Here is a 17,479-nt window from a genome sequence, read left to right as displayed (position 1 = left end):
GTTGGAGACCCCTGCTCCAAAGCACCTGAAGGTAGGACAAGAAGCAATGGGTGGAAACCAATCAAGGAGAGAATTTCCTGGCAGTGAGAATTAATCATCAATGGAACAACTTGCTTCAAGAAGTTGTGGCTGCTCCAACTCTGGAGGTTTTTAAAGAAGAGTTTGGACAACCATTTGTCTGAAATGGTATAGGGTTCCCTGCTTGAAAAGGGGGTTGGACTAGAAGACCTCCAAGGTCTCTTCCAACTCTGTTATTATGTTAGGTAGCAGCACTTGGCTGACCTTGGCTATCTCCAAAACTAAGCAGAATCAGATATGATCAGACAGGGCAGAAACACACACACAGGAAATCCCACAGCTGTGGGCTAGCCAAAGCAGTTGGAAAAACATTCTGAAAGTGATGAACTGTTTCTGCACTTATGTCAATAAAACTACATGGATATTTCCATTGTCACTGCAAATTCTAGGTTGACTGAGCAGTGGGCAGCAACGAAATGGATTTTTTTTTTTTAAAAGGAACCTTTTTAATAGCCCTTTTCAGCCTGCTCCCCAAAACAAATTTAACATTTGTTAGGATATTAAGTTTAGCAGCTGGAATAATGAAATTTGCAGTGGGTCAAAGCACAGTTGTAGTTGGTTGGTTAGAGCAGGGGTCTCCAACCTTGGCAACTTTAAGCCTAGTGGACTTCAACTCCCAGAATTCCCTAGCCAGGTTTGCTGGCTGGGGAATTCTGGGAGTTGAAGTCCTCCTGGCTTAAAGTTGCCAAGGTTGGAGACCCCTAGGTTAGAGTACTGTGCATGAAGCAATCTGCACTCTGATTGGTTGCTCGAAGTATAAAGGGGGAGTTTCCCTTTTCCCCCCTCCCCTCCCTCCCCCGTGTGTTCTGTATGTTGTTTGATTTACCTCACAATGTTCTTGTGTTCCAAACTGTCTTGTCTGCTGTAAATATGTTAAATTTATTTATATAAAACTACAAATTTGTGTCAGTGCCTCTGGCTTCACTTGGACAGTCGCTGCACAATTCCTTGACAACATTCTTCAGTTAGGTGGCCTCTTTCTGCTCTTATGAATGACCAGAAGAAAACATCCGTAACTGGGGGAGCAGGAGAAAGAAGTGAAGCAGAAAAACAGAAAGGACACTTCATTTTTAATTGATTAAATAAAAGGAGTTTAATGCAACCGTTAAAAAATACGCAGGTGCTTAGTACTGAAGACAGTAGTTCTGTGGAAAGAAAACAACCGTCCCCTAAAATTAACTGGTTTGCAAAAAAATGAAAAAAAAAAAAAAAAGGGAAATTATAGAATAAATTACATTTTCTAGTTAGGGGGAAGATGAAACGAAAGGTCCAGAGTTTTATTGAAAAGAGATTCCTGAGGAGATGAAAACAGAATGAAAACAAAAGTCAGAGAACTCAAATGGAAAAAACAAAACCATTTCGGGTGATTTCAGAGGTCAGGATTCCAGACCTTGACAAAATTCGGCAGCTTTAGCAGATGGTCAGTCTCCAAGGAGCTGCAGACCCGAAGGGCAGGCACATGAGCCAAGTGGCGTTTTGAGAGGTAATCTGAGGCATTGCCAGAGGTTGAGGGGAACTCTGCTTCAATCCTCTGGAAATGGAGTCGAGCATCTAAACACAGGCATCCAGGGGTGTCTGCAGCATATAGCAATAGCACTTAGACTTATATAGCACTTTACAATGCTTTTACAGCCCTCTCTAAGCGGTATACAGAGTCAGCATATTTCCCCCAACAATCTGGATCTTTATTTTACCAACCTCGGAAGGACAGAAGGCTGAGTCAACCTTGAGCCTGGTGAGATTCAATCTGCCAAATTGCAGGCAAGCCGGCAGGCAGCAGAAATAGCCTGCAGTACTGCACTCTAACCACTGCGCCACCTTGGCTCTATATGGTCCAAAGCCCAAGGTGGTGGCTGCAACTCTCCAGCCCCAAAAGGAAGGGTGTCCAAGCATGGCTGTCTGAGGAAGTCTGGGTACTGAAGTCCATAGGGCTTAAAAGCTGCCAAAGATGGACACCCCTGCCCTAAATGCAAAGGGTACTTTTGGGTCTGTCCAACATTTGATCCACACTGGAGTCCCAGGTATAAAGGTAGTCCTTGGCTTTGTTTAGTGACCATTCGAAGTTACAACGCCACTGAAAACAAGAGACCTGCAACCAGTTCTCCTGCTTATGACTACTGCAGCATCCCCAGTCATGCGATCAAAACTCAGGTGTTAGGCATCCAGCATCCATTTACAATGGTCACAGAATCCCAGGTGTCATGTGACTGCCATTTGTGACCTCCCCAGCCGCCTTCTGGCAAGCGAAGTTAATGGGGGAAACTGGATTTGCTTAAAAATGTGATTCCCTTAACAATGGCAGTGATTTGCTTAACCATGGCTAAAAAAAGTCATAAAATCAGGCACGACTCAGTTAACCATCTTGCGAGGCAATGGAAATTCTTTTCCCAACTGTGGTAGTAGATTGAGGACTAGCTGTAGTGGCTGGGTAATTCTGTTGCTCTGAGTAAATAGGTTTCTTTTAAGTAAGTATAACTAAGGAATGAACAGTGTTCTGTATTTGATAGTTAGCCGAATGTGATTTATAAACCCATTCTAAAAGTTAGGTCTTTACTTTTGGGAAGAAACCACAAGTAAAACTCATTTTTAAGTGCTGGTTTACAAAATCTGGTTTCTTTTAACAAGGGCTGGTAACTCAGGAATTCTGGGAGTTGAAGTCCACAGGTCGTAAAGTTGTCATAGGTGCCATTCCCTGAATTAGAGGACTCTGGATGACTTCTGGGGTTTCAAGTGGAGCTTATTTTTTCAGGAAAGTCACAAAAAGATTAGGAATTATCAAACAAGTACTAATTACATTGCTAAGGCTGCTAGACTGAGTCTGCCTGTTCGGCAAGGCAAATTCTGATTTAGCAGTGTGGAAGTTTGCAACCGATGGGACAGTTCACCAGAGGACACTGTGCTGATGATCAAATTGCTGTTCATCAGTCCCCACCCACTCCCACCCACCCTTTACGCCAACCCCTATTGTGGAAGTTAGTCAGGCAACATTTTCATTAGAAAAACAACAGAGACACGGAGGTCCAATCAGAGCTGGTGAAGTGGGGCAACAGCCCCAATTTGTAGCATAGAGAGATCTTCCTTCTGCACACCCAGGAGTGAGGGGTGCAGCTGAACCAGGAAGAAGAAAAAAATAACATGCTGCAGCAGACATAATCCAGGGTTCTGATCCCGAACTCAGCCATAGGGTCGGAGGCTGGAAAGTAGAGTTATCCATTCTTAAAACTTCTCTCTACAAGCTGGGACAACATGTGAAAATCAGAGAGATCCCAAAAAACGACAGCTTTTGCATTCTGTGGGGCTTTGGCTGGCCTGATACCACAATAAGGCTTAAAATGATTTATACAGAAGCACCCTATATTCTGCATTAAGAGAAGCAACTGTCCTCTGGGCTCCTGTTTTCAAAGCCATGCCACACGTCCCACCAGAAAATGTCACTACAAAGCCTGATTTTCCCTTTCCCCTCCCCAAATTCTGGGCAAAAGGTCTCTTGAGAAGTTTTAGGTTACATGCACACCTCTTTCCTGTGCCAAATTCAACATTCTCAACTGTTGTAAACACTTTAAAGATACACTACTGAATAGTCTGTTCACACTTTTACCAATCTTCCAGTAAAAATAAGCTTCCAAGCAAAGCTCTGTATTTGTTTGCACACAATACTAACAAATTACCTGTGCTGCACTAAACACAAATAATTTTGCTTTAAAAACAGCTGGTTAAAAAAAAATGTTTCAGATTGCCGTCATAATAATTTACATCCCAGTAACTGAAGTTGTCAATTAGAGGGACGCAAAATGAATAAGTAATAATTTTTAATCTATTTCTACTAAGTACTAGTAGTCCTTTACTTACAACTATTCATTTAGTGACTTCAAAAATTACAACAGCACTGAAAAAGGGGCTTTGATCAGTTCTCGCATCCCAGCATTCCCAGGGTCATGTCAACAAATTTTGGGCCCCTGGCATATATTTAGAGCAGCTGCAGTGTCCTTGGATATTATAAACACCATAAGCAACCTTTCTAGCCAGCTTCCAACAAGCAAAGAATGGGGGAAACTGGATTTGCTTAATGATGGCATGATTCACTTAACAAATTGCAGTGATTTGCTAAACAACCACGGCCAAAAAGGTCATAAAGTAGGCATGACTGTCTTAACAACTGCCTTGTTTAGAAATGGAAATTCTGGTCCCAACTGCAGTCGTAAGTCAAGAACTATCTGTATGTACATGATACACATTCTAAGTCAGAATGCATGTTTAGAGCATCCAGAAAAGGTATGGTGGATTCAGAAGTTTGTGAACACAACCCATGGTGTGATTATTAGGGAACTAAAAGTTCCATGGAAGGAAAAACACACATGGTGTTGTGACTCGTCCTCCCTCCTCTCCTCAGCCGGGCCCCTCCCGTCTCCAACCGGGCCTTTTATCAGACTCCCGAGTCTGATAATGAAGATGAACGGCCTGTCATGACTCCAGCCCCCGGCCCTGGCCCCATGCCTGGAGAGGATTCAAGGAGTGACAGGAGAAGTCCGATAAACCTCACTCATACAGCATCTGTTCCTTTGGCTCAGCCTTCAGAGCAGGAAGCCAGCCAGGTGGTAGAATTACTCGGGCCTACTCCCTCTGACTCCTCCCTTTCCCAGACGCTGACAGCAGATCCAGCTGAAGACAATTTAGAGTGGGTGGACCCTCGCTTCCGGAGATCTCAGAGGCGACGCCAGCAGAAGGAGGGGTGGGGCAGGCCTGGATAAATGCTGAGTCATGGAGCCACACCCCACAGCCTATATAAAGGACCTGCTTTTGGCATTCCAACCTTGAATCAAGCAAAGTCTTATCTAGTTTGCTGATATCGGACCCTATCGCTGAAGTCACAACTTGGACTCCTGCCTGCCCTGATAAACCTCAAAGAAACTTGGCAAGCTGCAGAGGCTTTGTTGCCAAGTTTGTTACGGACTTCCTTGACTCGTTCGTCGGAGGGGGAGGGGGACATGACACAAGGGATGGTGGAGGACTAGCACAAGAATCCTTGTGTCAGTATGGACAGACCAGGATGCTTGACGCTCTTGCTTGAACGCATATTATCAGAAATGGAGTTACTGTAGGGCACCATCTCCCAACCTTGACAATGTTAAGACATCTGAACTTCAACTCCCAGAATTCCCCAGCAAGCATACCATGGTAGCGCAGTGGTTAGAAAGCAGTATTGCAGGCTAATTCTGCCCACAACCTGGAGTTCAATCCTGACTGGCTCAAGGTTGACTCAGCCTTCCATCCTTCCAAGGTCAGTAAAATGAGGACCCAGATTGTTTGGGGCAATAGGCTGACTCTGTAAACCGCTTAGAGAGGGCTGTAAAGCACTACGAAGCGGTGTAAAAGTCTAAGTGCTATCTTAAAATTAGCCAGGTTGGGAAACTCTGCTATAAAGTGACTGTCTGAAAACTGAAGTATTGTCAAATCCACAGGATGAGACGGTGGTACCAGGCAAATCTTCTCACCGTTCCAAGAAGCTTTCTCTGAAATCAAGTCACTCCAACCTTGCAAAGGATTTTGCAGTGAAGCCTGAAAAATCCCATTCCCTTAGCAAACAGACGATAAAAAGAAAATGTAATTTTAAGAAAGGAAGAATGAGGGAGAGAAATTTCCAGTAAGGGTAACCATCTCTAAAAAAAAACCCCAGGTCTGGTCCCCTAAAAGGAGGTTTTTAATTGTAACAATCTACCTTTCCTTCCATTTAAATGTTAAACCATTTCATATCTTAAAGAAAACAAAATATCCAGGTCACCTATTCTTATCATTTCAAAGAGAGATAGCCTTTATACAATGTGCATATCTGCACCCATCTAATAGAATATATAAATTTCACAGCTACACTTTATTAGAACTAAAACAGCAGCCTTCCGTTCCTCAAACTGCATTGTTGCTGTTTTGTTTTGCTTTTTTAAAGAAAAGGGGGCAAAGGGCCCCTTGCACAGTTTGCCATCTTACAAAGTGTTCCAAGGAAGAAGACTGCTTGCAAACCTAAAAAAACAAATGTAGACCCTATGCCATGACCCCACCTTTGCTAGAATGGGGACCGGAGAGGGGGGAGGGGAAGGGAAGCACAGAAGCCATCACATTTGGACAAAAAAAATATTAAATAAAATAAATTATTAAATGAAACAGAAGAAGTTGGCTGACTTACCACACCAAAGGGTGCTTAGAATCTGAATGCAAGTGTAAGAGGCTGGTGTGCAAACAATTTTAAGAGCAACTTTAGCAACCCGAAAAGGGGCACAGATGAGGTTCACATAAGACTGTCTCAAAATACGGCCACGCATTCAAACCCCAGCAGCCCTTTGTCTTGCAACCAGATTACCACTGGGTTTAGCAAGCCGACAAGCACAAGGCAGCTCTCACTGAGAGTTACTATAAAAGCAGGATCAATTAGTTTAAAGAGAGAGAGAGAGAAAAAGAGAGAGATTCAAACAAGAATGATTTTACAGCAAAGAAGAACCAGTTTCATTTTAAACCACACCATTTTTAGCCAGAGTTGCTCATATTTTTTTTTTTTTGGTGGCCAGTTCAGTTTTATCGGGCAATTCCATTGTCCAAGATTATAGAGTGGCCAAGTCTCCGTTCTGCCATACAAGTTGCTTCCTGCTGCTTCATCCCCAAAGTCTCCCTGTTTAGAGTGAAGTTGAACACTGCTCGTTTTAAAAGGGAAAAAAAAATAACCCCACAGTCTTTAATCTTTTGAATGTATATTATACCCTAATCCCATCTAGGTAAAAAGTGCAGCATCGTTTTCTACAGAGCCGGTAAGGGCCACGATCAGCATTACGAAGGGTAGAGCCCAGGGGAAATTCCTGGAGAACTACTCTGCTGAAGAAATCGTGGGCACTTCTGCCCAGAAGCAGGAGTTGAAGCAAAAGAGGCCTTCACCAGGCAGGAGATGGTGCCAGCAAGTCTTCACCCCCTTCTCCAAGCAAGCAGAAACGCCAAAATCCTAATCTTGATCCAGAGTCTCATCCCTCCCCAGCAGAGCAGAAAGGTTTAGAAAAGGATATGTACCGTGTTATTTTTCTAAGGTACAAAAAGGATATTTGAGCAACATCTCACTTTGAGGCACTGGGAAAGATAGCTACGGTAGGGCTATTTGGGGTGGGGTGGGGAAGAGACCAGTTCCTACGGCACATTAAGCCAGCAGGCCAGAAGAAAAGAGAAGCTCTACATTTCAGACCGATGGGTGGCTACGGAAGTCAGGAAAGGCAAAATCCAAAGAGATCTGGTCTTTTTTTTTTAAATTAAAAAAAAAAACCCCCCATCAACAGATTTGGCATGAGGTGTCAATTAAAGGAAATGTTCCCGCCTCTCTTTCCATCCCCAAGCGTTCCTCATGAAGAGCAGAACTCTACCCTATAAATTGGAGGAATCTGTTTTAAGCAGCGAAGAAAAAAAATCTTCCAAGCTTCCGGGTAAATGTACAATACATCTTCCTGCAAAGGGAACATCACTTCCTGCGAGGGTCCTACATTTTGAACCGAAAGCACTGCTACAAGTTGAGTGGAACCATCGAATTGTCCTTCTGAAAACACAAAGACCTTGCAAAATTGAACTGGAGCACATCAGACAACTGGAGCAACTGCCTAACTGGCAAATCCTCTCAATCCGCTTAACGATCTTTGCAGGACCTGAACACCGATGGGGACCCCGAGAAGCTAGCGAGAGCTAGTTTGGCTGGAATCGAAAGAGAAGCAAAGGAGGATCTCCCAAAATGTATCTCCTCAGGAGTGCCAGGAATCCATTTCTGTTCTCAATCCTCTACGTGGACGCCGCCAGCTGGGATTCTGTAAGAACAGGAGAAAAGTTTTTGGAAGTGCAACCATGAGGAAAGTAAAGAGGCGGGGACTTTGGCCCGAGTTCAATGTTCGTTATGACAGTTGATGTTGCTCTCAGATTGTTCTAAGACATTAAGCATTTCCTCTATGATGGCCTGGAGTGCACGGCCCAGCTGTTCTGCGCTGTATGGCTTTCCCAAGGGAGGCACGTGGACAAATGCAGATCGCCCGTGGCTCTGGTACAGGGAAGTGTAGTACGTGAAGTCACACAGATACCTACAAGAAGAACAATGAGATTCTTCAGCCAGGGAAGGGGGAGCAAACTTTATAAGCCCTTGCATTTGAAAGCCTACAAAGATACAGTCAAATGAATTGTGGCATTTCATTCCTCTACTCTTCAACAGAAGCGAATATCTGTAATTCAGGAATTGAATGGTGGAGTTCTTAGTGCTGTTTAAGCTTGTCTGTTTGCTTGAAATTGTTTCATTATCCAACTAGGCAATGTGAGCAGTGGTGGGATTAAAATAATTTAACAACCGGTTCTCTGCCCTAATGATTTCTTCCAACAACCAGTTCATCAAACTGCTCAGAAAGTTAACAACCGGTTCTCCCGAAGTGGTGAGAACTGGCTGAATCCCACCACTGAATGTGAGCCATCCAAGTGCATCAATGAATGCCAACTAGCAGGCAGAATTCATGATCAAAACTCCTTTATTAAATTTTTATGCCGGCCAGCTCCTCTATAAGGTGACTCCATAATCTCAAAACTCATGGACAGACTTAACCGCAGTTTCAACTGGGAAATTATTGGCATCTTAGACCTAGCCAACTCCAAAAATGCTAGGGAATTCCTGGAAGCTTGGCATTCAGACAAATCAGCCATCAATAGGTATATAGAACTAAACCACATTTACACATCATTGGAAAAAAAAAATCTAGGAAAGATACAAAAAGACTACAGGGTAGTCCTTGACTTACAACCACGATTGAGCCTAAAATTTATGCTGCTAAGCAATGCGGCTGTTAAGTGAGTTGTGCCTCATTTTACAACCTTTTTACCACAGTTGTTAAGCGAATCACGGCAGTTAAGTGAATCATGTGGTCATTAAGTAAATCTGGCTTCCCCTATTAAATTTGTTGCCAGAAGGTCACAAAAGGCGATCACGTTATGCCGGGATACTGCAACCATCATAAATACACCTGAATTCTGATCATGTGACCATGGGGATGCCGCAACAGTCGTTAAGTGTGAAAAATGGTCATAAGTCACTTTTTTCAGTGCCGTTGTGACTTCAAACGGTCACTAAGTGAATGGTTGTAAGTCGAGGACTGCCTGTACCTCACTCTTCTCCATCCCCTTGCCCTCTCTCCTCCGCTTCATACCGCCCAGCATCCTCTGATATCGTGACTGTGACATCCAGTCCCAATGCAGAGACTCTCTTGCACACGGCATCCATATCGATGATCGAATCAATGCATTCTGGGCCCCCTTCAATGCAGCATTCGGAACCTGGGCAGAAGTGGCAGTTGTCCAAACCCCGGTATCCCACGTTGTGGCCGCATTTTTCCAACGTCACCGTTGTGGCCATGCCAGACAGTCCCACGTGAACTACAAGCTGTTTTGAAAACAAGTCAAAAGCTTTGTGTTGCAGAAGTGGAAAAGCAGGTTCATGAAACTGGCACAGTTGAGAGCCAAACTAACGACCTGAGGTCAACATGCCCTTAAATCTTTTCCAAATAATCCCTGGAGTGTACATTCCTCCCATCTGGAAGAAGGAAAGGCATATAATCATAGTGCGTGTCCTTAAAGAGACAGACCTTGGTTAAAACAAGAAACAAAACTCAACCTCCCTCTACCACCAAGAAAATACAATCACTCTATATAAGTGTGCCATGATCCTACCCTTTTTGCAGTATTTCTGTTGGCTTTCTTTTTCTTTCTTTCTTTCTTTCTTTCTTTCTTTCTTTCTTTCTTTCTTTCTTTCTTTTTCTTTCTTTCTTTTCTTCCTTCCTTCCTTCCTTTTCTCTTTTCTTTCTTTTTCTTTCTTTTTTAAAAAGTGGGATAACCATGGGCCTAAGCCATTAAAACAAATTACACACACACACATATTTCTCTGGGAAATGCAATCATAATATATCCCAAAGGTGCTTTTTCAAGAGTCAACTGGACTTTCTTGTTTTTTCTGTGAAGAGGTTTTGTTTCTCATCCAAGAAGCTTCTTCAGCTCTGACAGAATTGTGAGGAATGGAAGGATCCTGTCAGAACTGAAGAAGCTTCTTGGATGAGAAGCAAAACAACTTCAAAGGAATAAACAAGAAAGTCTAATTGCCTCCTGAAAAAGCACCTTTGGGACAACCATGACCTGCATGACTGAAAATCTCCACAGACAATCATAATATACTTGGTTTTTTTTCTCTTTCTGGGATTATATTTGAATCTAAAGTCCATTCAAAATGCTACTATTACCCCTTGAAGCCCTAACTAGCTTGTGCCCAGATGACTTTAAGGTCGCCTCCTTTCTTATATAGAGACCCAGAACCTAAAATTACGCTCAGACAATTTTGCTAGAAAATATTACCTTGGTTGCCAGATTACTCCCTTTGAATGCTAGCTACCTCATTTATCTGTTTATTTGATTTCTCTAAGGGTTCTAAATGTAAACATATTTATATATTGTTCTGTTCAACATTGTTACTATTGGGTTTTACAATATATTCAGGTTTAGGACGGTTCAATGTCTTGTTCTAGTTAAAGTTTACAAATTTTGCTGTTTTGTCAGGTGGTATGCAAGCATACAGCACAAACAAGCAAATAAAAGTCATATGTGGACTGCTGCTTGGATGCTGGAAATACTGCAAAAGAGACCTGCTGCATCAGATGTGGATCTATGTAGTTGAGCAACTGGTAGACCCACAGGCTAAATCAGAGCCAGAAGTTAAAAAGTAAGGCAGAACAGAATTTGCCTCCTATCATTCCTGGTCCCAGCTCTGAGACAAACTGCGACTGGTGGTTTATTTTAGATACAACGGCTAATAACATCCAACAAATCCACCTTCTATTGTTTTTGGCCCCATTCCTCTTAAAAATCATCAAATCCAAGTTTTTACTTGGAGTTGGGGACTTTCTGGAACGCTGACAGTCTGCTTTCTCAAACATACATAGCAAGGTAGAAAAATCCAGGGAACGGTAGTGGTGGCAGTCCAGCTCTGCCCACTGAAATGTTTAATTCAGGGGTGTCCAAACTTGGCAACTTTAAGACTTGTGGACTTCAACTCCCAGAATTCCCAGCAAAGCTGGCTGAGGAATTCTGGGAGCTGAAGTCCACAAGTCTTAAAGTCGCCAAGTTTGGACACCCCTGGCTTAATTCTTTCCCCTAAGTTAAAAAAAAATGCTGCTCTAAGTCACCAAAAGATAGTTCCTTTCTAGTTTTCACCCAACACATTGCCAGAATGGGAGGGAGAAAGCAGAACATCCCCACCCTGGAGGAATGAGCCGGACAAACAGGAAACTTGCCCCCATCTTCTGCCAAGTGGGTGAGAAGCCACAGCCGCCCCTCCAGTTAGGGTTCTTCCTTGCCCCCCTGCTCCCCCCCCCCGTGATTGTCCCTCGCCTCAAATATCGGGGTTTTGCAAACTGAGCCAGCTTCCTCAACCTCACCGCCATTCTCACTTCCTTTCACTCACTTGTGGGCTGTGTTTCTTCCATAAGGCGGGAATGAGCCTCTGTACAGCCTGATACTCAACAGGAATCTCGTAGACATGTAGATCCACATCCTCTCCGAGGCCCATTTTCTCCAACTCCTGGAAAAAATGGGGAAAAAAGTGGTTTCAAAATAGTTTGTCACCTAGAAGGATCTCAGAAATGTGTGTTTTGTCTGTAGCTGCCCTGGCCCTTTGGAACAGCCCCTCACTTGAGATTGGGGAGTGAGGGGAAGGGTGTGTGCAGGTTGTGAAAACCTGGATCATCCCCCAAGCATTGGGCTAGGTTGGGGTTGAATTAGGGGGTTAAAATGATGTATTTTTATGTTGTTGTTTTTATTGGTTGCTGTGAGCCACGTACGATCATTCTGCAAGAGTCTTGGCCATACAAATTCTTTAAGTAAACAAGGGATTTCCACTTAAGTCCAACCATAGTTATTTGGGTACATGGGCTAAAAGGAACTCATAATATTCAGTGGCAGTCTACTTCTAATTATCAAATGCTGAGCCAGGAGGGCTGTTTTATGCTGATTATGCCCTTGCTGGTCTCAGCAGGTGGCACTACCTAAATAGGGCTCAACCCAATTAGGATTTGGCAAGAGATGCCCAGGAAAGATCAGAGCTATAATTAGATCTGGGAAGTCAAAGAAGCAGGTCTCACCCAAAGGAAAACTTTCTTTTACAAAGACAGGCCATTCTATGAAGTTACTAGGATTTGCATTCAACTCAAGGGAGGCTGTATTTTTTTTTATTTATCCCATAAAGCACACAGTAGCAATATATATATATATATAGTTAACTGCAGCAAGAAGTAGCTGAAATAAGGATGATCCTCCATCCCTTTTCCGACGTTAAAGCAGGTTTTCTCAAACTTGGCAACTTTAAGCCGTGAGGACTTCAACTCCCAGAATTCTCCAGCAGGCAATGGTGGCTGGGGAATTCTGGGAGTTGAAGGCCATACAGCTTAAAGTTGCTAAGGTTCAGGAAACAGCGCATTAAAGAAATATTTCTTAATTAATCAGGCAGATGGTGACTAATTAACAAGGAAATCCAAAGAAGTTGCAGGCAAGCAAATAACTGTTTTGGAAAGGAAGGGCTACTTTGGGATGGTGTCTTCTGATATGGATAAGGTTTAAAATCAAGACATCTGGAGGATACCTGACAGTGAAAGTGAGGTTACTGTCCAGGAAGGGATATCTCTACTGCCTTTGATGTTGTAACCCCCATCATGGATTTTGAAAGCAAAATCAGAGATGAAGTGATAAGCGAAGGGAAATCATCAAAACCATAAAAAAGCAAAAGTTGGAATATTTTGGACATGTGATGTGCTACCCAGAAAAATACACCATACTTCACTTAATCCTTGCAAGGAAAGATTGAAGGCAAACGAGGTCCAGGCAGAAGAAGAACATCATGGCTTCAAAATCTGAGGGACTGGTTTGGGCAAAACTCAGCTGCACTTTTTTCTGCGGCTATTGATAAAAATAGGATCGCCAACATCTAATGACGGATACGGCACAAGATGAAGAAGGAGGTGCTCTAGAGATGGCCATATAGATCCTCTGGTATGTGATAAATAGATAGATGAGAGATGAGAGAGAGAGAGAGAGAGAGAGACCATGTTTTCCCCAAAATAAGACACCCCCTGATAATAAGCCCAATCAGGCTTTTGAGCGCATGCGCTAAAATAAGCCACCCCTGAAAATATTTAAATGCATGCACAGCCGGTCTCCGCCATTTCCTCTGGTTAGGATTAGGGAGACAGAGCTGGAAATCAGGTTAAGACAGCAAGAGGAGCCCAATATTGCTCCACGCGCCCTAAAATAATAAGACCTCCCCAAAAATAAGGCCAAGCGCTTATTTCGGGGTTCAAAAAAATATGACAGAACCTTATTTTCAGGGAAACACACACACACACACACACACACACACACACACACACACACACACAGACAGAGAGACAGAGAGACAGAGACAGACAGAAAGATAGATGTGGATCGGTAGGTGGATGGATGGACAGATGAATGGACAGAGATAGATGATATAGAAATACCTGTAAGGGACACCCTGGTGCCTTTACCTTGTAAGATGCAGGCTCCTGAATTAATAAGCGAAACCCTGGGCCACAGTTTATTTCCTGCATGACCCAGTCAAGCCTCAGAAGACTTGGCCTATGGTCTGATCCAGAATGGGAAGCTCTCCAGCCTCAATGCTGCAGCCCACAAATCAAACTGGATCATACTGTTCAGCAACTAAACTGCTCACTTGCTTCCCTTCCCCCCGCCCCCCCGCCCCCCGTCCCCAGTCTTACTAAGGTGAATAGCAAAATGCAATGATCCTTGGACAAGCCCTTCAGATTATCCTGTCACCAGCCGAGAACGCTGGGAAGCTAAAACGAACAAGTAAGTAAGTCAAAAGTACAGCCCTCCCCAGCCACAAAAACACTGCCAATCAAAGAGGCACAAATTATGAGTGTGACTCGTGATCTATCCTGATACAGGATGCAAGGACAATGCTTAGATCTTAAAATCGGAAGCCACGTTTATAGCTAGAGACTTTGGGCTGGGGGATTAAGAAAAGAGATTTTATAGTTTGGAGGGCAAGTGGGAGAATTAAATGAGAATGCAGTTTGGGGGCAGTGGAAAGGGTTAACGTTCCCCTTCTCTTGCAAAAAAGCCTAATCTAATGAGCTCTGAATCTTCTATTGATTTTGGAGGAAAAGAAAATCACTAATTCTGGAGGCATCTGGTTGACAAGAGCTGAAAGAGAATAAGTAGCCTGGGGGACCACTTTGGTATATTAGCAGCCGTTAACCATGAAAGCTAGAGGGAAGCTATATTTAGAGGCAGTCTACCTTAGCAAAGCAAGGAACGCTGCTGCGAATAGAATAGAATAGAATAGAATAGAATAGAATAGAATAGAATAGAATAGAATAGAATAGAATAGAATAGAATAGAATAGAATAGAATTTTTTATTAGCCAAGTGTGATTGGACACACAAGGAATTTGTCTTGGTGCTTACGCTCTCAGTGTACATAAAAGAAAAGATACCTTCATCAAGGTACAATACTTACAACACTTAGTGATGGTCATAGGGTACAAATTTAAGACTTAATGATAAGCACTTAATGATAATCCTAAGCAATCAGGAAACAATCAATATCAATATAAATCATAAGGATTATCAGCAACAAAGTTACAGACATACAGTCATAAGTGGAAGGAGATGGGTGATGGGAACGATGAGAAGATTAATAGTAGTGCAGATTTAGTAAATAGTTTGACAGTGTTGAGGGAATTATTCGTTTAGCAGAGTGATGGGAAAAAACTGTTCTTGTGTCTAGTTGTTCTGATCTGCAGTGCTCTATAGGTCGTTTTGAGGGTAGGAGTTGAAAAAATTTATGTCCAGGATGTGAGGGGTCTGTAGATATTTTCACGACCCTCTTCTTGATTCGTGCAGTATACAGGTCCTCAGTGGAAGGCAGATTGGTAGCAATTGTTTTTTCTGCAGTTCTAATTATCCTCTGAAGTCTGTGTCTTTCTTGTTGGGTTGCAGAACCAAACCAGACAGTTATGGGCTTCAGAGTTGGTGAAAAGCCTCACTTGCCTTCATTTTTAATTCTATGAACAAGGGAATACTGTTTATTTTTTGTCACAATAAGAACTGCAAGTTCAAGAAAATGAAGAGCTTTGCAGCATCTTTTATGGCTGTTGCATTAAAAGCCATTAGCTTTCGTCTTGGTTGCTACAGGTAGTCCTCTACTTATGATCAGTGAAAATGGGACTTACCACCCAGTTTCGAAATTCCAATGTCTGTCATCGTGTGTCCCCCATGGTCATATGACCATGTTTTGGGTGCTTAGCAACCAGCCCACATTTATGGCCGTTTGCAGCATGCAAACGAGGTGGTCGTGCAATCATGATTTAAGAGATTTGCCAGAAATTGGCCTTTACTTCCAAACCTTTGGCAAAAAAACCCAACAACCCTCCCCATAGCAAATAATGGGTTTGTGGAATGACTGCAAAGTTTGCTTTATGACTGCTGCATTCACTTAACAAACACCACCAAAAAAAGTTAGTAAAATTGGGCGCAGTCATGTGACCTGCTTTACAATTACAATCATAAGGACCGGGGTGAAATTCAGCAAGTTCTGACAGGTTCTGGAGAACCGGTAACGGAAATTTTGAGTAGTTCGGAGAACCGGCAAATACCACCTCTGGCTGGCCCCAGAACAGGATGGGAATGGAGATTTTGCAGTATCCTTCCCCTGCCACGCCCACCAAGCGTGGCAGGGGAAGCGTGGCACACTCACCAAGCCATGCCCACAGAACCAGTAGGAAAAAATTTTAAATTTCACCCCGATAAGGACTATTTGTACCAGAGACGAACATGGCTCTCCTGCTGCAATGTAACTTTCCAGAATGTATTGATTTTGATTATCTCACCACAATCAAATACAACTCTCAGGGGTTGGAACTAAGCAAGCTAAGAGTATAAATCTTAAAACTAGCTTGGAATTCTAGTCCAGCACATCGGAATGTCTTCAGGCTAGAAAAGGCAGCTCTGGCGCTATGGGTTAAGCCAACTTTCGTGTATGAAGGCAAACCCCTCCTTCCTTTGCGGTCAGATAATTTCAGCCCCCCAACCTTCATTTTATGAAAAGTTCTGCTTTTTTCCCCTTACACTTTATTTCAAAATGTTTAAGGTTTTATTTATATTTCGAATTTACATGGCATCTCACAAGAAGTGACTCTGAGCAGGGTACCACAAAGAAATAAAACATACATGTCAAAAAAAGTCAGCATTAAAAGAGTTTTAAAAGCGTGAGGCACACAACAGTTTAGATTAGCAAGGGAAGCCACCTCAAGATTTCATCAATTCCCTGGGACCCCCAGGCCTGGGAAACAGCCAGAGATACCAGAACATTAATAGAGATGGAATGACTTCACTTCCGGGAGGAGAATGTTCCTTAAGGCAGGTGCAACAGCAGGAAAGGCCCAGCCCGCTGGGCTTTAGAGTAATTCCGAGACATGGAACCCACAGCACGCCTCTTTGCTGTATGCTGGATCTGATGGGACAGGAAGATGTAACTGGAGAGAGGCAGCCCCTCAGATCAGGGGTCCCCAACCCCTGGGCTGCGGTCCACTACCAGGCCATGGTCTATTTGGAACCGGGCCCTGCAAGCGGCGAGCTGGCGTGCACATTGAGCTGTGTGCGCACCAGCCCGCTGCTTGCGTACTTTGAGCTGTGTGTGTGCATGCCAGCCCGCTGCTCACAGGGCCCAGTTCCCCTCTCCTCCCCGCACCGGGCCACCAAGCTGCAAAGTTTAGAGACTGCTGCCTCAGATAACTTACATTTTGTTATGTTTAAGGTAAAGGTGTCTCCTGCCCAGGGGGCGTGCTCATCTCCGTTTCTTATTGAGAGAGCAAGCATTGTCTGAAGATACTTCTGTGGTCACGTAGCCAGCATAATTATATATCAAGGGGCATAGAACGCTGTTATCCTCCCACTGCAGTGGTACCTATTTATCTACTCACATTTTCATGCTTTCGATCTACTAGATAGGCAGAAGCTGGGGCAAATAATAGGAGCTCAGCCCATCTTGCGGCACTCAGCTCTCCAGTGCAGACTGTCAGATTTCCAGCTGACAAGCTCAGCAACTTTAATCGTTGAGCCACTGCGCCTCTATCTAGTTATGTTTAATAGCACATAAATAACTCAAAATAACCTATGCCTGTGACGGCGAACAGTGGCACACAGAGGTGGCATGCAGAGCCCACTCTGCAGGCACTCCAGTAGTTGTCTCAGCCCAGCTCCACCGTAGATGCGCATGTGCCTCCCACCGGCCAGCTGGTCTTTTGGTCTCTGTCGTGCGGGCACGGGAGGAC

The 17,479-nt window shown here is 43.5% G+C and overlaps 1 protein-coding gene across 2 annotated transcripts in view; it reads right to left on the bottom strand.

Moving 5' to 3' along the window:
• Positions 1-1,152: 1,152 nt before the first annotated feature.
• The window catches only part of PGPEP1 (pyroglutamyl-peptidase I), a 40,094-nt gene continuing 23,767 nt past the window's right edge, over positions 1,153-17,479 (bottom strand). The window contains exons 3-6 of one of the 2 annotated variants that reach the window (XM_058163270.1): positions 11,576-11,692; positions 9,796-9,937; positions 9,276-9,508; positions 1,153-8,168 (exon numbers count right to left, since the gene is read on the bottom strand). In XM_058163270.1, coding sequence (XP_058019253.1) covers positions 7,976-8,168; positions 9,276-9,508; positions 9,796-9,937; positions 11,576-11,692 — 685 coding nt within the window. In that variant the 3' untranslated portion in view covers positions 1,153-7,975. The remainder of the gene's footprint in view (positions 8,169-9,275; positions 9,509-9,795; positions 9,938-11,575; positions 11,693-17,479) is intronic. The other variant, XM_058163271.1, reaches the window with a different exon arrangement.

The sequence above is a fragment of the Ahaetulla prasina genome, chromosome 1 (genome assembly GCF_028640845.1).
Source record: "Ahaetulla prasina isolate Xishuangbanna chromosome 1, ASM2864084v1, whole genome shotgun sequence".
In the NCBI taxonomy this organism is placed as follows: domain Eukaryota; kingdom Metazoa; phylum Chordata; class Lepidosauria; order Squamata; family Colubridae; genus Ahaetulla; species Ahaetulla prasina.
The sequence above is the reverse complement of the archived record's forward strand: the minus strand, read 5'-3'. Positions and strand labels throughout refer to the sequence as shown.